At 45.8% G+C, this 23,919-nt stretch overlaps 1 protein-coding gene across 6 annotated transcripts in view; it reads right to left on the bottom strand.

Moving 5' to 3' along the window:
- Positions 1 to 23,919, bottom strand: part of CLASP1 (cytoplasmic linker associated protein 1) — a 270,131-nt gene that overhangs the window by 31,822 nt on the left and 214,390 nt on the right. For all 6 annotated transcript variants that reach the window (XM_024734467.1, XM_024734471.1, XM_024734468.1 and 3 more), the window contains 4 exons: positions 16,525 to 16,668; positions 16,111 to 16,217; positions 7,585 to 7,735; positions 2,101 to 2,347 (listed from right to left, as the gene is read on the bottom strand). In XM_024734467.1, the coding sequence (XP_024590235.1) occupies positions 2,101 to 2,347; positions 7,585 to 7,735; positions 16,111 to 16,217; positions 16,525 to 16,668 (649 nt within the window). The remainder of the gene's footprint in view (positions 1 to 2,100; positions 2,348 to 7,584; positions 7,736 to 16,110; positions 16,218 to 16,524; positions 16,669 to 23,919) is intronic.

Raw genomic sequence — 23,919 nt, 5'->3', positions numbered from 1 at the left:
TCTTTCCCTCCTATTTCAGACAAAGAGGAGGAACCCCCCCCCAAGCCCCTCCTGCATCGTCTTCTTCCCAACTCTGCTCCCTGCAACCATCCTCAGCCAGGCCCTGCCAGGAACACCCTCACTACTCTCAGACCCAATGGGCACAGTTTCCTCCAGGCCCTCCACCACCGTGTCTGACCCACTCATCCCCATTCCCTTCTTGAGCATCCAGAGTGTAAACAAACACGGATCGCGGTGTCTAGGCTACCCACGGACTGTCCATTCACAGACGGCCAGGCCTGCCAACATCACGTAGCGTAACTGCTTGCGGGGACTTGGGTGTGGTTTATATGGCAGAGGGGCATATCCCTTCTCTTTCCATGTTCTTTTAAGACAGCGGTCCCCAACCTTTTTGGCACCGGGGAGCGGTTTTGTGGAAGACAATTTTTCCCCAGACCGGGGCTGGGGGTGGGGGATGGTCCAGGCGGTGACGTGAGCGATGGGAAGCAGATGAAGCTTCGCTCACTCGCCCGTCGCTCACGTGTCCTGCTGTGTGGCCCGGTTCCTAACAGGCCACGGACTGGTACCGGTCCACGGCCCAGGGGGTGGGGACCCCTGTTTTAAGAGATCTCAACTCTGAATATTCACTTTAAGTTGAAAGGATGAAAAAACAAAGACAAATCATTAGGAACCTAAACTTGTACTCACATATTTCTTTAGCTTCTAAGAATGAGAAAGTTGACGTCTTCAAGAACCCTCTCATCTCCGCCCCTGCCATCCTACCTCTTCCTTTACGCCTTTTAGCATATGGTTAGTGGATAAATTACAGCCAACATCCCGCTCTCCAGTCTGTCTTAAATAAAACCAACAACTGGGTAAGTTAAACGCTGTGCCAGCTCTATGAGCAAAGAAAGGCAACGGTCCACAACTCCTAGGCAGCGCAAGTCCAAGTCAACCCTCCACCACCAGCCTCCTGCCCAGCAGATGGACGGCTGGGTACAGACCGACCTGCTCCCCACTGGCAAGCAGCAATCAACAGCCAAGGGGTCACGCTCTCAAGCCCCTGAAGCTACTTGTGCTTTCAGACCGTGGAAGGCCTTCCCTTCTGTCTCAGGGTCCCATCACTGCCTGATCCACTGAGAGCGCAGTTTTCTTCCTTTCATGTTCCCCTGGATCCAGCAGCCACTGCTAAAATGGCCCTCGCCTCTACGCCTGCCACCACAATGAGCCTGTTTCCCCTGACGGGCCTTGCACTCTGGGGCCGGGGGCTGTGTCTCGTTTCCCTGCACAGCCAGCCCTGGCAAGCCACAACCTTTGTGACACACAGTAGGCCTTCACTGAATGTTAACTGCTTAGAATTCTGATTTAAGGTCCTAATATAATTCTTCATTCAAAATTGAAAGCAACATAAAATAGCAGGCTTGGAAACAAAGTATACCTATATAAGATTTTTTAAATTAATTATTAAGTTGAAATAAACCAAAACACATGAACAAGCCAGTGAGGTGAAAAGAGAAAGAAATAACTTCCAGATAAAAATACTTCATAGCAATAAGTACTCACTCACTTGTTACTCAGTAATGGACACTGGTCTTAGCACAAGTGTCAGAAAAAAACCCAGACCAGTTCTGCTCCATATCAAGTGTGTTATTACACTTGGGGCAGTAACTTCACCTTTCTGGACCTCAGTTTCCTAACCCGTATGATGGGAATGATCCCTGTCTCAGCAGCCAGCACAGGCCACGCAGGTGCCCAGGGCAGGTTAGATCCCCTCCCCACCTACAGGACCGAAGGTGACACAAGCAGCTCGGGAGACCTGGCTCAAATGCTGCTGAGAGAGCAGAGGGAAGCCACCCAACAGGGCTCCGGGCCTCCCGGCCACAGAGCGGGACGGGAAAGCGCACACCAGAGGCTGCACCCGGGCGCCCCATTGCCCACGCCCCGCTCTCACCGCCGCCCGGGTCGTGGTTCCTCACAAGGCCGTCCCCACGGATCCTCTGTGTGCCCCCACACCCAGGCACACAGACGACTGAGCAGAGCAGGCCCCCAGTCCACCCTCGCGTGCCCGGAGCTGCCCTGGTTGGGGGGTGGGGGGTGGGAGTGGCACCAGGAGAGACAGACCGTCTCGCAGCTGCTCCATGTCATCGTCGAACACGGCCTCCTTCAGGGCCGTCTTGTCGTAGGTGCTGATGGTGTCCGAGTAGGGGTAGGGGCTGTAGTCCCGCGCCCGTGGCCCCGGGAAGGCACGCGGGGGCTGGGTGTTGAGGAGGGAGGTCTTGTTGTCCAGAGCCGTCCGGCCTCCTTCCACTGCGTCGCTGCCGCCCCGGCCCTCAGTGGCGGGGGAGGTGATGCCACCATCGCGGGACACCTGGGGCACAGCACACTGTTAGTTCCTTTTCGGTGCTTGTCTCAAACTCTTCCTTTAAATCTTCAGAACTATTAGGAGAGCCAGAGATTTCTCACTTGAAGTCTGGCCACTGACAAAAGGACGGTTGTTAGTGCCTCCATTTGTAAATACCTAGCTCATAAGCTACCTCAGAGGGGACAGAACACGCTGATATTCTCATCTATTCATTCATTAGTTTACAAGGAATGTCTGTTTTACTTTGCATTTGCTGACTAATTTGACTCATTTTTGACAGATTAGTGACATGAAATTCTGAGGAGCCCTTGAGAAGGCAGTCTGCACACCTGGCACCCCCAGCTCCCCAGGAACCTCAGGTGCCCACAACACCCCAGCCAACTTCCTTCACCACCGACAGGATGGGTTTTCTCACTGACACCCTGACACAACGCCATGGACAAATGCTCCCCCGATGACCCTCTCGAGACCTACAGTGGTCCCACCACCCACGAGTCCCCTGCTATATTCCCCTCAAGTGGTGAAACGTCTCACTATGGAGAACATGACATCCCCCAGGCAGATGGCTTTTCCTTTGGGGATTTCTGACTCTCAGAACTGGTCTTTACACTGGTCAAAGAACAGGTCTTTAATATTGTCTGAAAATGTTTTTCCTGATATGCACTGAGTTTTGTCTTCAACTAGCTAAACCTCTGGGCCCCTGGCCCTTGTGTCATGTTTCTGACCCCCTTCTCTCCCCGAGGCCCTTTCTTCTGCGCACACTGGCCTGTCTGGCTCCCTTTGCAGGGAACAGAGCAAGTGTGGCTGACTGCAGGGGACAGAGCAAAACGGTCACTTCCCTCATCTCAGACGCGTGACTACAGGACAGTGGGGGAACCAATTCCAGGCAGCCAGACCACCCTGGTGAGCCCTGTGGCACTTTTTCCTTGTGCTGCTGACAAGGTGCACCGCTCACCCACGCTTATGCCTTTGTGCGGTTTTTATTGTAGTTTTATATGTGTATGTTAAAAATTCAACCACGTAATTCATACGCGTATAATCCAGTGACATTACGTTCACAATGTGGTGTAACCATTACCACTACGTTAGACTTTGGGCAAAACTTTTTCATCTTCCCCAGCTGAAACTCTGTACCTCCCTGCCCCTTCCAGCCCTGGAAACCTCTGTTCTACTTTCTGTCTCTACGAATTTGACTGCTCTAGGGACATCATATAAGTGGAATCACACAGTGTTTGTCTTTCTGTGTCTGGCTTGTCTCACTTAGCGTAATGTTTTCAAGGTCCATTCGTGCTGTAACATGCGTCAGTATTTCATTCCTTTTTATGGCTGAATAATATTCCATTGCATGTGCATACTACGTTTTGTTTACCCATTTATTTGTTGATGGACACTTGGGCTGCTTCTACCTTTGGGCTACTGTACCTAACACCACTCTGAACACTGGTACACAGATATCTGTTCAAGTCCCTTCTTTCATTTTCTTTGGATATACACCGAGTGGAACTGCTGGGATGCGTTTGGTTCTTACACATCCCACCCGGAAGATTTTGTCCTAATATAACTGTTAGGATATAAAAGAATATATAATATGTGTACAGACATGAACAAAATGAGACTTAACAGGGGTTTTCTCTCGGTAAAAGATGATTCATGGATGATTTTAATTTTTTTTCTCTATGTAACTCTCTTCTAAAAGTAAAACATATATGATTAATATAATGAAAAGATTATTTATAAAAGGAGAAAGGGTTTAAAAACTTCAGACATTCAAAAAAGAAAGCTAGGGCTTCCCTGGTGGCGCAGTGGTTAAGAATCCGCCTGCCAATGCAGGGGACGTGGGTTGGAGCCCTGGTCCAGGAAGACCCCGCATGCCACGGAGCAACTAAGCCCCGTGCGCCACAACTACTGAGCCTGCGCTCTAGGGCCCGTGAGCCACAACTACTGAAGCCCTTGTGCCTAGAGCCTGTGCTCCGCAACAAGAGAAGCCACCGCAGTGAGAAGAAGCCCGTGCACCGCAACCAGGAGGAGCCCCCGCTCGCCGCAACTAGAGAAAGCCCGCGCGCAGCAGCAAAAACCCAATGCAGCCAAAAATAAATAAAATAAAATAATTTATTAAAAAAAAGAAAAATAGAAAACTAAACTCCTAATACTAATCCCTTTTAACAACAAAATCGTACTTTCTTAACTCGGTATATTATATTACCCCAGTCTTAGTCTGCAGGCAGATTTTATAGACTGGGAATCACAGTGCACAGAACAGCATATATTTTGCTTTCCTCAAAGGATCAGCATGTCCCACGTAAATAAAAATTTTGCAGCCATAATGTTTAATCACACCACTATTTCTTGTGTTTTAATAAGATTTACTGCCTGATTCCCCTTCTGTGTTTTCCTTAATGTTTTTGTTTCTCGCTATTATAAATAATGCTGAAATAAGCTACTTTGTGTAAATAACGTCTTTCTTCCCTTTTGTCAAGTTAGTTACTTGGCGCAGATTGCCAGAAGTTAGATTTTTGGATAAAGGATATGAAACTTAAAATCGCTTTTGCTGAATAGGACTTTTCACTAAGCTCCAAAAGAGCCACATCAATTTTCCAGGCCATCAGCACTACACTCGTTCCTGATGTCCCTTCTGGCATCAAGTGCTCTAATTTCTACTTGAGACAAAGAAATGGAACCTCAGAATCTGCCTGTGGCATTTCTGTAACTGCCCGGAAGGCTGGACATGCACGCGTTTGTGTCTGTCTCTGCCTGTGTGACCCACCCTCCCCCTGGATGTGACCTGCGCCCTGACGGACTCTGTCTGACCAGACTGGGCCCGCTGGTCAAGCTTGAGCAGAGAGATGCGGGTGCCTGACTCTTCCACACTTACTGCACTTTATAGCGGCTTCTTAGCTAACATTTGGTGACGAGTGGCGAAGATGCTGACTTTGGACTTCCTCAACTCTTCCTTTTCCCCTCCCCGCCCCTCTGAGCCGAGACCCGTCAGCGCCCCGTCTGCCACCCCCTGCCAGTCCCGCAGCCCCTCCCGGCCCCCCGCTTCCCCATCCTGGTACGGGTCTGCTCTCTCCACCTTCCCCCCACTCCTTTCAACATCCGGCACTGTGTTTTTTCATACTTTGAAAAGTTGGAAACAACTTAAACGTTCCCAAATAGGGCACCGAGGACATGACTGTGGCACATATCCTTACGCTGAACTATCATCCAGCCACAAGAAGGCACATGAAAGATGACACCAAACAGGAGGCACCCTATGAAGTCACCTTTACCTTAAAGAACACGCTCCATACACCCCTACACATACAGACATGTACAGGTACACCTAAGGGAATAGAAAGATGCACACCCAAGTGTTAATGGTGGCTCTCTCTAAAGATGTTTTTTCTTCCTTCTTTTCTTTACATGCTGGCTATATACCTCTGTCATCCAGCTTCTCCTGGGGCCTCTGCTGTTCCTGGCAGGACTTCTGTTTCCCTGATCAGAACCCCACCCGACCCCAAGTTCCTCGCATGCACTTCAGAAGCCTTTCCCGTCTCCTCAGCACAAGTGCTGCCCATGGACAGCAGAGCTGCCAGTGTGGACACCCTCCAAGTCCCACTTCCACAGGCCCGCTCCCCTCCTTCCTGGCTAAGGCCGACCCGCTCCCCCAGGGCCCCCGTCTCGCCACCTCCCCACATCCTCAAGGACCCGTGTCCATGAATCGTCCACTGCCCCCACTGCAGAGCCAACACCTTTCTCTCCACACGGGCCAGGTCTCTCCCACTGCACACCCGCCGTCGGCCCCTCCTCGCTCCAGCCTGTGCTCGAGTTGGCCCTTGGCCCACTGTGACCTCGTGTCCACTCCCAGCTCTGCTCTCAGCTCTGCTCACAACACCCAATGGACTCCTGGAGAAACTGCAGACTGTGATTAGGTTTAAAAGCTATTTAAGAAAAAGAAGACAGAAGTCCAGACGGGGGCCCAATCTCAAAGAAAAGGTCTTGGCCCTACATCCAAACACCGGTGAGTAACTGTGTGGTTTAAATATTCTAGATTAAAATAGACTATTTAATGCAGACCGTAAAAAAAAGATCCAGTGGAGCCCTTTCAGTCCACGTCTGACTCGAGACCCCTTTGGCTGGAACATCCTTCCCGAAAGCCCCCCTCAAATTCCAACACGGCACATTCTCCTCTGCTCTCCTCCTTGAGCCCGCTTCTTCTGTCTTTCCCTTAGTGGTGACACTCCTGAGGATTCAGCCCTTACCCTCCTCCACTTGGCTGATTTCACTTACTTTTCTTTAGTTACCATCAAGCATCTAGTCAGTGTCCCTCAAACCTCCACCTGCAGCCCAAGTCGCCAGCCTCAACTCCAGGCTGCGCACCCGAAGGCCTGTGGCTGCGTCTGCCTGGATGCCTCACTGCGCTCCACAGGGCTCCACATCGCCTCTTCTCCCCGTCACATCGCCTCACTGCGGTGCAGCAGCACTTCCTCAACAGTCCCTGCCGGACTCTCCGGCTCTCCCACTTCTGCTCACGCGCTACCCGACCCAGCTCCCTCCAGGGTCACTCCCCATCGCAGAGTGACAGCGACCCTCCTCAGACGTGCGTGGGACCATGGCTCTTCCCTGGTTAAAAATCCTTCAGATTCTTCAGGGACCCCAGAGTAGTCTGGACGATGGCTGTGCACCCCCTGGTGTGAACGCCCTTCTCTTCCCAGGGCCTCCCCAACACCAGGGCACGCCCACCACCTTCTCCCTGCCCCCGTGCCCACTCCCATCCCTCTGCCTTCTCACAGGCCCCTCTCAGACGACAACCTCCTACTTGACCCGACATGTGCCTCGTGACCTCGTGGCCTCCGTGCTCAGAGGGTGACATCGTCTCCTCTGCAGATCTGTCCTGCGCCACTCTGCCCCTCTGCAGGAGGCTGCAGCTCCCGGAGAGCCATGCTGGCGTCGGGCGCAGGCTCACTGTTTTTATCGTATCAGAGGAACAAAAACGTGTCCAGGATAAATGAAAGCCAGCTGAGAGAAAGGGCATTTTAACATTCTTCACCAAGATAGCTGAGGGCTGCTGCAATTTCGTGAAGTTGCCTTGGGCCTCTTAAAATCATACCATTCTAACTACGAGATAAAAATAATGTTGGAGTTCAGTAATCCCCGCGGTCAGCGTTCAGGACTATCCCTTAAGGGACACACAGCTCTCTACCGGCCTCGGTGGTGACCGCCCCCTCACTGATGAATGGCCCTGTTAGCCTGCGGGTACTCACGACATCACAGTCCTTCCTGCCGTCTCTTTTAATGGGCTCATTCAGATCCTCCTGGCTTCGAAAACTAAACTTTTCGATGGCTTCTGTCACTCCACGCAAAGAACTATAGATTTCTTCAGAGTTCAGGTTCTCGGTATCATAGTCCAGCAGGCTAAAGAGCAAAAATATTTCATTTCTTAAATTAAGGCACATGCATAAAATTGAGGTATGGGTAAAAATGACTTCTAATCATTTACGGAGTAAGACATAATTATAGTTTCTTTAGGTGATTTGGAATGATAAGGAAGACATCTTTTGTTAAGAGTACCACCACTGGACAGTTGAATCATACAGCTTCCTTGTCAGATCTGGTCCCAAACACATGACATCAGCACTCAATAAGAGCCAGTGGGAAACAACGAGAACCACGAGAATGCAGGAACTCAGAGAGTGACAACTGGTGACGATGCACGAGGTTAATGGACGTGGAAAAATAACTTTCGTATCTTGAAGATGGAAAAAAGCAGTTTGGTTGTTACTGGTCTCAAATGTACAAATAAATGAAAAGAAAGCTAGTTATTACACACAAATTTTAAAGGAGCAAAGTGCATGACCTCAGAAAGCTGGGTTATGCTCACCAGTATCAGAAACCTATGAAATAAAACCCCAGAGTAGAAAATGCCTCAAAGTCAGATCCACCAACGGACTCCTGAAAGCCTCTCACGCCATCTAATCCAGGAATTTGCTTGAATAACCAAATTCTTCTAGACGCGGAGAGTGGGAGCTTTACAGTGAAAGCAGATCTTAAAAAGACGAGTCACACTTCCAGATGAATGTCTAAAAGCACTCCAAAAAGCAAGAAATATCTGTCCCTTACAGAAAAGTGACATCAACGGTTGTCCTTTCAGACATTTAGCACAGCAAAACACAAAGTAAAGCAAAAATCCTCAACAGCCTTCTGGTGTAACGCAGTGCATCAACAAGTGACCTTTACATGTTTGAAAAGTACACGGAAACAGACAGAAGATCCTAAGAACAACAACCATTACCTTCCCTCAAAAAGAATAAACCGTCACTTGCCCCAAGAAAGTATTCAAGAAAAAATCGGATGAGTTGGTCTAATTTAATCTCCAGACAGTCTTGAGCTATACTGAGAACTACCAAGGACATTAAAAGAATCCTTGGCTGTATATAAGTAAGCATTCAACAACATGCATTATTAAGGACTAAAGAAGACCGATCTTTCTCTTCTTCCAAAGAGAAATAACTGAAACCAGTCACCCACTGGTGGGAACCCCGGGCTAAGGGCAACCCAGCCAGTCCTGTGCATTCTGTTGAGAGGAAACTTCCCTGTAACTTAAAAACAAAAAATGTTTACCAACCTCTCCCTCAACACACACACTTCTTTTTTTTTAAGGTTTGGGCAGATGAACAAGACAAGATTTGAACAGCGCTCACTTGGAGTAGCCAGACCGCTGCTGGCTGGAGGCTGTAATGACCCGAGTGTTTTCTAAGGCCGGATGGGTCCTGCGAGAGTACAAGACCTGAATTCATTCACCCTGCGAGATGAATTCACTCTCCTGTTGCAAACCTGGCCCAGGTAGAACCCATTCTTCTCTTCTGATGAATGAAAGAACACAGACACCCCAACTGCACTTGGAGAGCTCACAAAAACACACGCCAACTCAAAGACTGGCTCTGGCCATCAAACAAAAAGAATTGTGAGCTTCAACACGTTTACAGCTAAGACTCCGTGTATACACTGGCAGGAAGCAGAATCAAAAAAACCTGAACAGAATTCAAGATTTCAACCCCTTCTAAGTTCATAACGTTATCTGTCTAAGAGGCAATACCCCTTTGGCATGAAGAAAGCGTGACTGGGGAGCACTGGGGCCCCCTGACCGTTCCCCTCCCCGGCCCCTTCTAGAACAGCACAGCACCAGCTTATGGGTGAGCAAAGGCATTTATACATCTGGCCAGTACACCGTTTTTCACAAATAAAGGCTGAATATGACTTAAACAAAAAATATGTATACGAGATGTAAAAAGATGCCTGAAAATACTATTATTCACAACAACCAAAAAGAGTAACATAGCCCATGCAAAAGGGAAAAAACCAAAACAAAACAGGAAGGATGGAGGGATGGACAGGAGGAAGTCTGGGGGACGTTCAGCTTTTAAGGGATGTCACAATATTATTCTCCATGTCGCTTCAGAAGATGTTAGGTTTCATGTAGTTCATCCCATTATTCCTACCCTGAACTTTCTTAAAATACCTCATTTCGGTTCACATAACTTTAGCATGATAGCAGCCTCTCTTTAAAATAGGAAAATAAAGGATTCTGCCACTTAATGTTCCTCCTTCTTACGTTCAATTAATAAACCAACTCAGACTTCCAATTTAGGAGAACGTGTGCACGGCCAGGCACAATCTATTGGGGACACTTCTTTTAGACTCACTAGCTTGAGCTTTGAAGCATCTCCTTGGTATGAAGTGGAAACTGTGAGCTCCAGGTGAGAGAGAGCATTATTTTCCTCTAAAGGGAAGCAGACAGTGTTGCTTTCCTTGCCATTTCACGTTCTGGCGTTTGCGTTTTTTCCCAGTCAATACCTGTGAGCCCTTATTTCATCGGGAAAAAGGACACTCTCGTGGATGCCGTCATCAGGGAATCACAGGTGATATGGTCCCGACAAGCAATACCCACAAGGGAACAGCAAGGGGGAGGCAGCAGCTCTGCTTAGAAGAGACCTGGTTGGGTGAACCCCAATCTGCCACCTGCCCTCACATTCTGTCTTGTTTTAGCTCGGAGGTATAATCCCTTAGGTTAAAGGCCAGGTCCTAGGAGTCTGTAAACACTGTGATTAGACTGCAGAAAGGTTTCCATAGGGTTCTTTAGATTAGGAAGAGTTGCTCAATCGGTCAATACTCACTGACCTGAGGTCAGGCCAGGGCACCCAATACCGGGGCAGAAGGAGGCTCTGGCCTCACCCTGCAGAAAGGCTGCACAGCGCAGGCGGGGAGATGCGTGAGGTCAGGTCACCAAGGAAAGAAAAGCCGGAGACAGGAAGTGTGCCTTCTGAGAGCTTCTTCTTCGTCATTTTGTAGGGAAAAGATACTAGGTATGGAATGAGGATAATTGTTCCTTCTCATGAAATCAATAGGGTTTTGGCGAAGAGAAAAGATACAGATTTCCTCTTAGTTTTATGTAACCGATAGGTTCTCTAAGTGTAAAGGTCTCTGGGTCCACTCTCTCTCCCTCTGACAGTTAACAGAAGTTATAGTTGTTTGTGAAGTGTTAGCTATAGCATTGTACACACGTGTAAAAGGTGATTCTGGGAACAGATGTCCTCTGGAGGGTGGTCTCAGTGGCCGGATGGGAAGACTGGCTGGGGGTGAAGCTTGGTGCCCAGTAAGGCACACAGGTCAGTGTACTGGGAGACGGTCAATCAACCGGTCTGATACGTTGAGGCAGGACTAACCTTTAAGACAAATGCAGTGGCACGCTTTATTAACACTGAGGACGCAGCCGTCTCACTGTCGACGTGCCCGTGCCCCAACCTGCGCATCTGGACAGTCACCACAGGAGTCTCTGCACGTTTTAGAAGCTACTTTCAGAACTGGGAGAGTTTCCAAAGGAAGATGCTGTTAAAACACTTAGCTGACTTGTTTACTACATACAGTCTCGCTGTGTCGAGGACATAAAGTAAGAATGTAAGTCTTCTGTGCAAAAGCTATCTCTGAGGCATTCAAAAGTAAGACTTCTTTATTGTTTTGTCTTTACCCTTGTCCTACCACAGAGGGTGCAAACTCATCTCACACAGCACAGAGGCAGCTGGACTGCTCCGTCCTCTGCTCATGTAATCATAGGGCTCCAGGGAAGGGATCCTCTGATCTTTGGACCTTTATAAAAAGCACCTAAGAGACCCTCAAACACGAATCCGTAGGAGCCCATGGAGCCCCCTTTGTAAAGCACTGTCGCATTCGGCCAGAAGCCTGTGGGGACCCCACGGCTCTTCCCGCCCGGTGCTGGGCCCCCTTTATGGGATGTCACGGGGAGGGCACCTCTCGGGGCTGCCTTTCTGGATCTGAGTCCTCAGACTATCAGCACATGCGGGACATCAGGACGGGACATCAGGAAGGACACTGGCCCACACCACTGACAGCAGGACTGAGGACCTCAGGTTTGGGAGGAAGCAGCCCTGTGCGGTCGAGCAGAAGGCTGGGGACACCGCGCCCGGTCGCAGCCCTGACGGCACGCATCGCCCGAGCCCCTTCCAGGGGCCGAGCGCTGCAACCACAGATGTCGGTGGATGTGGCCAGTTGATGCAATGGTCCCCTCTCCTGGGGGCACCGTAGGAGCGTCCTCGAGAGGTCTGGCCGAGGCCACGCCCCTGGCTCACACTTCTCACCAAGGCTCTAGCCCCGCTGGTCTCAGCCGGAGGCGGCGGAGAGGCTTCCCCAGAGACCTGAGGCGACGTTGGAAGTGCAATAATATTGTGACACCTCAGAGAAGTGGAACAGGTAGCTCGTTACCTGGGAGAGTAAGGGCGCCTGAGAGTCTTGTGGGAGGGAGCGGTGGGGATGGAGCTAGGCTGAGGAAAGGGAGCTGGCTGCTTCGACCACCCATCGGCACTGCAACCCCACAACCGACTGCGGTGATCAGAAGACGAGAGTCAGAGAAAGAGACAAGACAGGCAAGGGCGGCACTATACTCTGTGTCCTAGAGCCCCTCTCCCTGACAAAGCTCTACCCAGAGTCATGCTGCACCATTCGGGGGCAAAAACCAATTCTGAGTCCTGCATCAATGTTTTTAAATCACATGAGATTCCAACTACAGGACTGTGTGTGTGTAAAGGAAATTACAAGCACTTACATGCAAAAAACACAGATGTACTTGCAGATAATGCAGTCGGTTATTTCAGGAAGAACCAAAGAAGGATTCATGGGCCTTAATTCAAATGGGACCGAAGGGACGAGAGCAGGAAGCCTCAGGGAAGGTGCCACCCGGCCAGATCACTCAGGCAGGGGACAACGCATCCCCCCACCGGGACGACCCTCAGATGGGTATTTCCTTCTGTGAAAACAACAGCACCACTGGAGGGGGCGGGCCACGGCCCACAGGCTGGCTCCGAGAGGGGGGAATGCTCACGTGACCTGATACGAGGACTAAAGTGCGCCTGAGAACACAGGCTCTCCTCACCTGGCAGGTGTCCCTAAGTGACCTGGGTGTGCAAAGGCCCTGCCAGAGTTCTAACAACTGCTGCAGTTCAACAGACCCAGAGACACAGGATGGGCGTGAACTGAGCTAACCGCAAATGGGATACCAGGCCAAGGGGTCCACAGGACCAGGGTCCCTACGGAGCAGCACGCCTGCCCTGGCACTCATGGCGGTTCTGAGAGCAGTGGTCCAGAGCTGGTCTTCACCTGAGGACAGCGAAGGCCCCATTTTATAAGGAATACAAGGTGTGGAGGGGAGCAGTCACTGTGGCACAGAAGGGCCAAAGGTCTCCTCTAGGCCACACACTGAGTCAGTGGCACAAGAGGACACAGGAGACCCCCTCAACTGGGGCCCTGCCAGTAGGGGGAGGACCAAGAGGATGTGCCAGCACCTCCCTGTGGGAGGGGGTCTCCAGCTTGATCCCCATCTTGAGTCCGTGCACACGCTTGATCGTCTGACGGGATGAGTGTAAAATCCACCTAAAATTGCCTTTTATTGTTGGGCTACCAGAGGTTATCTGCTGAGCGCTCCACGGCATGTTTGTCAAGAATGCACAGCAGACCAGAGTGAGGACGGCCACGTGCTTTTTCTATCTTAAAGGGAACGGACTGCACGTAATTGCTGAAGCCCCTTGCAACTCTGTTTTTCAATTAGCATCGATCACACTCGGTAAAATGAGCTGAAATGTAAATGTGTGTTTAATGATGGAACACTCCAGGCCATTCGTCTTCTCCCCGAAGACCTGGAGCATCTGTTTACTCACTGGGAATAAGCAGGACTCCTCTCTCCCACAGAAATGATGACTGATGGCTGGAACTTCCACAAAAGTCTAACTTGTTTGCTACGGCTTCTCTAATGTTACTGGGTGGATAAAAATGAATTCCTCACTAGCGATTTTCTTTTTTTAAACTATCAAATTAAATGTGTTCATCATGTTAGAGTATTTTCTTATTCCCAGCATAATCTGAGTGTAGAGTTTTTGGACTAAAAAAAAAGTAACTAGTTTATTTTGATACTCAAAGTTAGATTAAAAACGAACAACTCAGTAACTCTTCCCCTTAAGGACAAAAAGCTAACATCCAATGGGAAAGATAAAATAGCGGGTCATAGAAAATAAATGTTTCAAGAGCACCGCTCAGAAAAATAGCTGAGATTATATCCTGTAGAATTGGTCTTTCCCTACTTAGAATGTGGTAACCCAGTACATTCTCCTATTTAGTGCAAGAGTTCATTCCTTTTATAAATTTCCTGGTAGAACGTATGTAGCTCATTTGAATATTTCCCGTGATATGATGACATGGGGGCAGCTTTTCCCACTTCTGGACAGTTCTGGTTGTGAGAAAAATTATTTCTCCTGTTGAGTTCAAGTCAGCTAAGGCCATTCTGGCTACTTATGCACTGACTGAGGGCATATTGTGTTTAAAAAGAAAGAAAGAAATTACACAACTAAATAATCCCTTAAAGAAGAATTGCTTGATAAGAAAATATTTAGGTCACACTTGGACTTTTTAAGATTGAAAATAAATCTCCCCATTTCTTCCACTCACCTGTAACCCTAACAGTAAAAATTTAGGCCAGGCTAGTTAAGAATGAATATGGTGACCTGGAAAACTAAATTAGAATTTTTAAATAATTTGAAATTATTATGAAGCTTAATACCTAGCCAAGTCTTAGCTCTGCTGGATTATGCTAGCAGCTCCCACCAATCTTTTACTTAGACCATGAGCACCTATAACAAAATACTTCATTTGAATTTTACCTTTTGTTTATTACCTAAAGAATGTGCCACCCTATTAATGAAATAACTAAAAAATAAGAAGTATGAACTGTGTATTATGGAAGAAAAGATTTCCCAATGTTGCAGAAGTACCATTTCTAAACAAAGGCAACAATTTACAGAGAAGACAACTTCTCCATAAAATTCTCTCCTACCGAGGAGGAGGACTCCATGATTTTACTGCCAACACTGGGGTCACTTAAGACAAACCGTTTGTTTTGATACAGATGGTAACATTTAAAAAACAAGTGCGCTGAGCCAGAGACACACTTGGGGAAAGTCAGACATGTTTCCATTAGTTTCTGGTCTCAAGCGTCTAATTATACCAGCCTGCTGAAACCATGACCACACAGACCAAATCTGGAAACATAACGCTATGCTTCATTCTACCTACGTACAGTACCAGGGGACCTTAGGAGGATGAAACATAAAGCAATATAAATACTAGGATACTCTAAGTATACAAAATATTTCGTTGCTCCAAGAGAAGAACACAAATTTGACATTTTCCAAAATATTTATATGATAACTTGAGAAACTGAAGACAACTTCAGTGGTAAGGATGGAGGAGTTTGGAAGAGTCTTGAGCATTAAAAAAAATCTAAATTTGAAGGCACTTACATTTTGCTATCTTCCAACTAAAGAGGTAACTCTTAAAAGGGTATGGCATATGGCATACCTGTGACATTTTCCTCCAATTTTAAGATCGTGGTGTCAGCAACCCTTAAGACACAGCCCCCTGATTCTTGTTAGTGATCTCAAAGCCCTGCATTTCTTGAAGCCAAACACACATGCATGACACCTCTGCAGGTCCAGCCTCTGGCTCCTTCCTAAAAGCTGTGGCCTATAGGGTCACCACTCTGAGTGGGGCCATGAGAAACTCCAACACCTGCCAGGGGGTCATGAAAGCCGCCGTGCAGGGACTTCTAAGGGCTCTGGCCAGACAGGAAATGTTATCCAAAGATCTCAAGGCAAATTCTCTTCTCTTTCTAAGTCACTGCCCCAGACTCTGTTAGGCCAATGTTCACGTGGTCCCAACAGGAGTCTGAAAATGCTGATCCAGTTTTAGTTCTCAGGTTCTCAATCCCTTCTCAGAGCAGCATTTGGCTTCCAACGTGAGTCCAGAATGGCCACTTGGGTGGAAACTACCCCAGACTACGTGTGGACTGATTATAAAGGGTTTAGTTAGACAATCGAATACCCGTAGGTGCTCCTATCACTTACAGAGTAGGTGATGAGTTTCTAAATGCTTTCTACATGAAACAGGGCTCTAAACATAACTTTCAGTTTTAAAATCTTTAAGGTACTAGAAGAAAGCATTTAGAGCTAGAAGAATCTCAGAGACCATTCAGCAGAAACCGCTCATTTCACCATAGAAGCTAACCACTTTGCCCCAAGTGACACGGTTAAGATTTGTGTGAGGGCTATAGGAGCCGTGGGCTCCTGGTACCGATACACTTTCTGGTATTAAGCTTGGTCTAAAAACCTAGAAGGAGCCTAGACAGTCATCGGGGTGCTTTAGTGTCTTCACTTCTGTTGAAATGGCATTACCTTGGAGACAGGCCCCCATGGGAGCAGTTGGTAGGGGAGGTCAGGGGGCTGGTCCGGCTGCTGGGATGTCGAGAGGGAGTCCGGCCAATGGTGTTGCTCGGAGAGCCCTGGGGGAAGGCAGAAGAGCTCCATCACGCGAGGGATAAATACAGAACACAGTTCCGCTTGCCCCTCGGCCCTTGAACCCCCGTGCAAATAAATGGGCAGATTCTGCATAATCAGGGTGATTTTTTCCAGAATCATAAGGTCAATTTTAAGTGCATACAAACCCAAAACGGATAACTGTCCCGCAGGCATTCCCGAAGCTGAGTGACTGCTGTCAGCTGGAGCAGACAGAGTAGCAGACACAACTGAGCATTTGCTCTACACGGGGACGGGTAAGTGGAGGCCACCAACCGTGACCCAAGCACTCACCACACTGGTGTTACTGGAGTTCTTGAGGTGGTTATGCAGGAGTTTGGTGGCACCATCCTGGAATGTTTTTGGCAAGGCACCAAGTAACATGGTAAACTCAGGAGTGTTCAATTCAAACAGAGAGATGAGCACAATCTGTGCTGCCTAGAAACGGAAGAGATGGTTAAGTTATGTCACGTACAATTGCCTATCTTGGTCAAAATGCTCGTTAAAGTTGTCTTACTTTATTTTATTTATTTATTTATTTTGGCCGCACCACGCGACTCGTGGGATCTTAGCTCCCTGACCAGGGATTGAACCCGGGCCCCCAGCAGTGAAAGCACGGAGTCCTTAACCACTGGACCACCAGGGAATTCCCAAAATTGTTTTTAAAAGAAATCTGTTTTGTATGAGTAGAAGAAATAATAAGAGTACATCTGTGCCATAAAAAAACAAACAAACAGCACCTAGAGAAAATACCATCATCAACTATAAACAGCCAAACTTCAATATGGAAAATAATCCCTGGTTTCACTGAACACCCTGGCCTTGGATTTTACAACAGCACATTAACAATAAATTCCTGAAACTTTTTTCCTCTGCTGTCCAACACTAGGGACAAAGCTAGTGAGTATATAAATGAAACAATCAAAAACTTTGAAAAGGCTTAAGATTGTCCATTCTAGTAAGTCAGAACCAGACAAGGCTCCTAGCACACCCTGGAAAGAACAAGTTTCTAAACAAGCTACCACTGCGTTATCTTGAAAAACCACTTTTCCTAGTGACTAAGAAACATTAGAAATAGAGTTCAAATACATCTGAAAAACTCCTACTTTTACATCTATGAATTGAGGACAGAGACAGTCTTTGGGAAGCAAACTAGATTTACATGGTACGAATTAAAAAGTTATTACTCTTCTGCCTTTTGGAAAATGTTCTACTTTTCTTTATTAGAGACAACATATGCTCGTAGTGGCTATAGCAGCAAAGTGGGGAAGAGCAAGCAGCTAAAACACCAGCAGTGAGACCCAGGCTTCCCCGGAAAGCTACATGCCTGCTATGGTGCTCGAGCTTCGAAAACAGTGCCCTCAGAGTTAGTTACAAGGGTTTTGATTTGGAAGAACTATTCCAAAAGAAAATTTTAGTTAGTACTAACAGGCATTTCTTACAAATTTCTAAGAGTCAAAAGAAAGGAAAACATATTATGAAAATCTTTCGACTAGAAGCAAACATTTATTTTTCCAAAGACTGTAATATTTAGGATTGCAGTAATTATCCTAAATATTTTTCCACTATATAGACTATTACATAGAAACATGTTTGCTGAGAAATTTTTTGGAAATAAACACCCACAAAAAATCCCACTTCAATGCTTTTATAATGTTAAAATTAATTCTAGGTCCAGTTAATATAAAATTACTATTTTGTACCTGGAGAAGGGAAAAAAAAAAAAATCCAAAGACCCAAATGTATTTAACCAAAATGAAAACTTAATTACAAATTTTGAAATGTCAGTAGAATAACATATTTTACACAATAAAAAATTATCTTTCATAATGTCATAAGCATTTCTTAAAGCAAAGCATTGGGCAAAAGGATCTTACTTTTACCCTTGACTTCCAAATATGGTCATTAATAGTCTCTCTAACCAAATTAAATCATAAGGGCCAGTGTGCTTTCACAAGACAGGCAAAAAACATTATTATTGATTGTACTAAAACACACATTTCTACATGTCATTATTGGAACAGTTTTAACAAATCGTTGTCTGAAGAAATCTATTTCACCATCAATTTAACACACTGTTAATATGATTTGTATAAAAGCAAATTCCCCAAATCATGCAAAGTAACCTGTGCATTAAAAAAAATTTTATTAGATGTTGGAAAAAAATGCATGCAGAAAACACTGCACTTCAAAGAGAAGCAAAGAAGCAGACTTGAGTTTTGGCCAAGGGAAAAAAGAATCCGCATCACCAATTGAATAAGAAAGTTGAAAATGCTGAAAACGGCATTAGAAAACGATTAAATGTATTATCACATTTTTGAATAGCATGTTTTTATGTGAAATGTGCCACTGTCTTTAGACCTAATTTCTTCCCAGAATGACAAGATACCCGATACTAAAAATTTACTTGGGGTTTTCCATGAAGCAAATTATAAAACTGGAAGGATCTTTTAAGAACAAGAGGGCTGCAAGGTGACAGGCCTAGAGACTGTGCTAATTCGTGGCTACTTAACATTAGTGACTTCTCGTCATATGGGAAAAGAAAGCGCAGCAGACTTCAACTTCTACCCACTGAAGAACCTTCTCTCAATAACCCTAAAGTTGAATTTTGATAAGAAATCAAATAGAAAGACAGGGAATTCTGAAAATAACTCGTTGGACAGATGGTATGTGTGTGACTTACGCATATAAGTGAATATAATTTGTTTTTGCATTTTCCAAAATATAAAATGTAAATGATTTTATTAGTTTTCAAAAGTAACCCTTTGGCCTAAAGCTGTTTTCAAAGTAAAATCTTTTTCTGAAACCCAAGCTCCAGAAGTGGATGGAAAGTATCATTTAAGTATATTATTTTAAAAAGATTTCACATCAGAGTTTTAAAAGGAATGAGACTGTTATGATCCTGAAACATTTTATCTACAACTCTCTGTATCAGTGAGGAGTCTGAATACCAGAATGTCCCGGCAAGGATGACAACTGGGTTATATTTATCGTTACCATCAATATGCTCTCACTGCAGGAATAATTCCAAATATGGGCATGGGCTGGAGAGATTCATTTTAAAAAGCCTGGGGCAGAGCTCGTGTTCAGTAATGAGCCCAAAACCAGAGGGTGTCGCTGTCCCAACTTGGAGCTCCTGCCCCACGTGAGGAAGGGCCACTGAAAAGCCAGACCAAACCAAAACCTCTGCTGCTGACGTTTTCTAACGGGCAACTCTGGGGCGACGTACTTTAACGACCAAGTGGCGACCTAAAAGGAAATGACTCCCACTTGTGCCCCTACAGTAGAACTTGGGGGGTGAGGGTAAAAGGGCCTTCAAATCTCACTGCTAGTGTCTGAAAAGAACCTGCAGGCTATCGATGGCCTTGAATGTCATGTGCCTCGCAGCAGAAAAGGATTCTTCCAGACAGGAGATCAATAAAACTTTGACAAATGTTTCAGTGTCAGTCTTAATTATGGAGAACTTAAAATTTGAGGAGAGGGCTTTTTAAATTTATTGAACAAATATTACTGCTCCCTTCAGACTGTGATTAAAATTGCTTTAGAAAAACCACCAAAGAGAAGGTATTTCAAAACCTTCAGACATTTTAAATTTAGTATCTCTCCGTTGCTATTTCGTTAAAATACGGTAGAAGCCTGTCTGCAACGTGGCTATTTCTTTGGGAAGGCAGTTAATCATAAAACATACCAAAACACAACATTTACACAGGTGCACGCACGCACGCGCACGCACGCTCTGGCTCACGTAGTATTATGTTAATTTTAGGGTTCTTCAAAATCTTCTCAGTGTCTTCACAAGGGTAATCAGGATTAACAATCTCAATGCAAACACTGAAGTGTCTTTTTGCAAGTTAGCACACAGTTTTAAATCTACCTGTTTACAATTTTCTTCCAAGTTTCCTTCTCCAGGCCCAGAGCAGGTGGAGGCTGACCTAGTGGGGAAATCCTCACCTATTCGACTACGCTGAAGCGGGGACGGACAAACAGGAAAGGGGTAGGGTTTAATCAGAGACAAGAAGCACGCGCTCAAAACCATGGTTATTGGTAAGCTGTACAGGTATTTGGCTTCTTTTCTAAAGTCATACATATAGAGAGAGATTATACAATCTAAGAGTCTGTGAATAATAACGGAACAGTAACAGTATCCTTAAGAATAATAACAGGAACTGCCAGTGTTAAACCTCCATCATCTGCTAAGTCCTTCATAATCATCACAACGCCTCCTGGAAGTAACAGTGTTCTTGCAAACAGATCAAAATGAGACTTGAGCGAGGCAGTCATATTCAGCTGAGGTTCAAATCTTATTTGATGGTAAAACTCTGAGCTTTTAGATTAGGACACGCTGCCTATGTATAATCAGAGATTTAAAATTTTTTTCAAATAGAAATGTCGACTTTTGAAGGCTATTTATATACACTTTTCCTGCTCCAGGCAACAGCACCTTTATAATCTCTAATTTTCTTTGCCATGCCTTTACTTCCCGCCTTTCTCAAAACAACTTTTGGGGGCTAATAAATCTGTTAGTTCACTTGACAAAGCAGGTGCTCAATGTTAGAGAATCACGTATGATAAGGAAACATACAGGGATTCTGAACCCTAAAATATAAACATACCATTAAAATTTCTATTGTCATTACCGCATTCCCTTTGCCTGATGGGAAAAAAAAAATCTTCCTAACGCTGGAAAAAATTTGGACCAGCAGCAAAACCAAAGCAACGCTCAAGCAGTAATAGCTGAAGCTACAACAACAAACAGAGTAGTATCTATCTAGGTTTTTATATGCTTTATTGCAGTTGGTCCTCCCAACAGTGCCTAAAGCAAATATCATGATTCCCATTTCATGGATAATAAACAAGGATTCAGAGGTTAAACTACTTGTTCACACCGCTAAAAAGTAGCAGAGGCAGAAGTCAACAGAGGTCAACTCTAGAATACACTGTATTATCCTAATACAGACACAGTGCATTAAGAAAGGTCTAGTGATTTCTCCAGAGAAGATATACAGGCTGCCAACAAACACATGAAAGGATGCTCAACATCACTAATCATTAGAGAAACGCAAATCAACACTACAATGAGGTATCACCTCACACCAGTCAGAATGGCCATCATCAAACAGTCTACAAACAATAAATCCTGGAGAGGGTGTGGAGAAAAGGGAACCCTCTTGCACTCTTGGTGGGAATGTAAACTAATACAGTCACTATGGAGAACAGTATGGAGGTTCCTTAAAAAACTAAAAATAGAACTACCATATGACCCAGCAATCCCGCTACAGGGCATATACCTGAGAAAACCATAATTCAAGAAGAGTCAAGTACCACAACGTTCACTGCAGCTCTATTTTCAATACCCAGGACATGGAAGCAACCTAAGTGCCCATCAACAGATGAATGGATAAAGAAGATGTGGCACGTGTATACAATGGAATATTACTGAGCCATAAAAAGAAACGAAACTGAGTTATTTGTAGTGAGGTGGATGGACCTAGAGTCTGTCATACAGAGTGAAGTAAGTCAGAAAGAGAAAAACAAATACCGTATGCTAACACACATATATGGAATCTAAAAAAAAAAAAAGATTCTGAAGAACCTAAGGGCAGGACAGGAATAAAGACGCAGACGTAGAGAATGGACTTGAGGACGTGGGGAGGGAGAAGGGTAAGCCGGGATGAAGTGAGAGAGTGGGACGGACATATATACACTACCAAATGTAAAATAGATAGCTAGTGGGAAGCAGCCGCATAGCACAGGGAGATCAGCTCGGTGCTCTGCGACCACCTAGAGGGGTGGGGATAGGGAGGGTGGGAGGGAGACGCAAGAGGGAGGGGATATGGGGGTATATGTATATGTATAGCTGATTTACTTTGTTATACAGCAGAAACTAACACACCACTGTAAAGCAATTATACTCCAATAAAGATGTTAAAAAAAGAAAAAAGAAAGGTCCAGCGTACGTCTGTGTAGTTTGGTCAACACAACTCTCAGGACTCGCATACTTAAAAAATGGAAAAGGTTTCTTTGGGAGTAAAGCAGGCCAGTTAAAGCCGGGTGGGGCTTTTCCATCCATCCAAGTCAGTCCCAGCCAGGCAAGCGCGCCTCCTGACGACTGGCTCGTGTTTTGGTTTAGGTTGTGTTTCCTCTCTCCCTCAACATCTTAAATATTCAAACACCCGACTCTGAGAGGAAACACCCCAGAACACTGACATAAAAAGAGAAACACAGTATCAAAAACACTGAAGTCAGTGAATCAAGAGTTTTGTCAGCTTAAAATGTGTCTAAAGTTGTTTCCCAAACAGGAGATACACCGAGGAGGCGCTGCACTGCCTGCAAACTTCCCGAGTACTGTTTGTATAAAGTTAATATTCTCTAAGGATAGGGTCAATATGAGAGTTTACTGCATAGATTTCCGACTGTAGGGCTCTTCTAGTATTTAGAATGTAACCTTGCCCTACTCTTAGGAAATTAAGTCAGCACCAACAGGAGAACTTGGTTCATGATCAGAAAGTGCTTTTCTGATCATGAAAATCACCAAGATTTCCCTAGCACCTGATACAACCTCTTAATAACTCTGCAAATTACAGGCGAGGCAAAACGTATGTCTACTTAGAAGAGATAAGCAAGCAAATCTTTAGTGCACTAAATCATCCAGATGAAAATGCTGCCTGTTTTCTTTCCTTGCAGATTTAAAATAACAGTGATGACAATTTAAAATCTTAGCACAGAGTGATATATACCATATCACAATTTCTAAGTATTTTAATTTACTTAGGCACTACATTCATTTAGACAATCCTTAGAACACATCTCAAATTCCTGGATAAGGCAGGTGCATCACTTACAACAGCATGTACATTTATATAAATATCCAGTGGATGGAACCGCAAAACAGAGCATTTAAATAAAAGCGGCTCTATCTCCAGGAAGGATTCACCTGTATGGGGCAAAAGAACACGTATTTGAATACTGTGCTTTAACAAGCCTATCCTAGCGAGTGCTCGATGGATACAACTGAAAGCCAAACAATCTAATCCACGAATATCTTCGAGGATGAAAAAAAAAATTTCACCGGGTGCTCAGAATGCAGAGATGCACCTGCTAAAATGAACCTCATTACAATTTGCATAGTTAGGTAAAAAAGCTCCCTATTCAGGTAAGAGCTAAGGAACTACCGAATAACTAACTATGGAAGACTCATGCCAGGCCGCCGAAAACCAAAGCCTTGGTAGGCAGAGTGTAAGGTGGGCCCCAGGGTCCCTGCCTTCTGGTGGGTAAGCCTTACAGCCCTCCCCCAGGGTGAGCGGGACTTACGCGTGTGATGGACTTCACTCCCATAATTACGTTACATGGCAGAAGGGGTTCTGCAGGTATAATTAAAGTCCCTCCCTAATTGGCTGACTTAAAGGGCAGATTATCCTGTGTGGTGATAATCAGATGAGCCCTTTTTAAAGAGGCAGAGAGATTAAAATGAGAGTCTCCTGCTGGCTTCATTTTAATTTATCTTTCATTTTTGACGAATAGTTTTGCTGAAGAGAGATTTTGGGTTTTTTTGTTTGTTTGTTTGCGGTACGCGGGCCTCTCACTGTTGTGGCCTCTCTCGTTGCGGAGCACAGGCTCCGGACGCGCAGGCTCAGCAGCCATGGCTCACGGGCCCAGCCGCTCCGCGGCATGTGGGATCCTCCCGGACCG

The sequence above is a fragment of the Neophocaena asiaeorientalis genome, unplaced genomic scaffold (genome assembly GCF_003031525.2).
Source record: "Neophocaena asiaeorientalis asiaeorientalis breed wild unplaced genomic scaffold, Neophocaena_asiaeorientalis_V1.1 scaffold32, whole genome shotgun sequence".
In the NCBI taxonomy this organism is placed as follows: Eukaryota; Metazoa; Chordata; class Mammalia; order Artiodactyla; family Phocoenidae; genus Neophocaena; species Neophocaena asiaeorientalis.
Note: the sequence above shows the minus strand (reverse complement) of the source record. Positions and strands in the feature narration are given on the sequence as shown.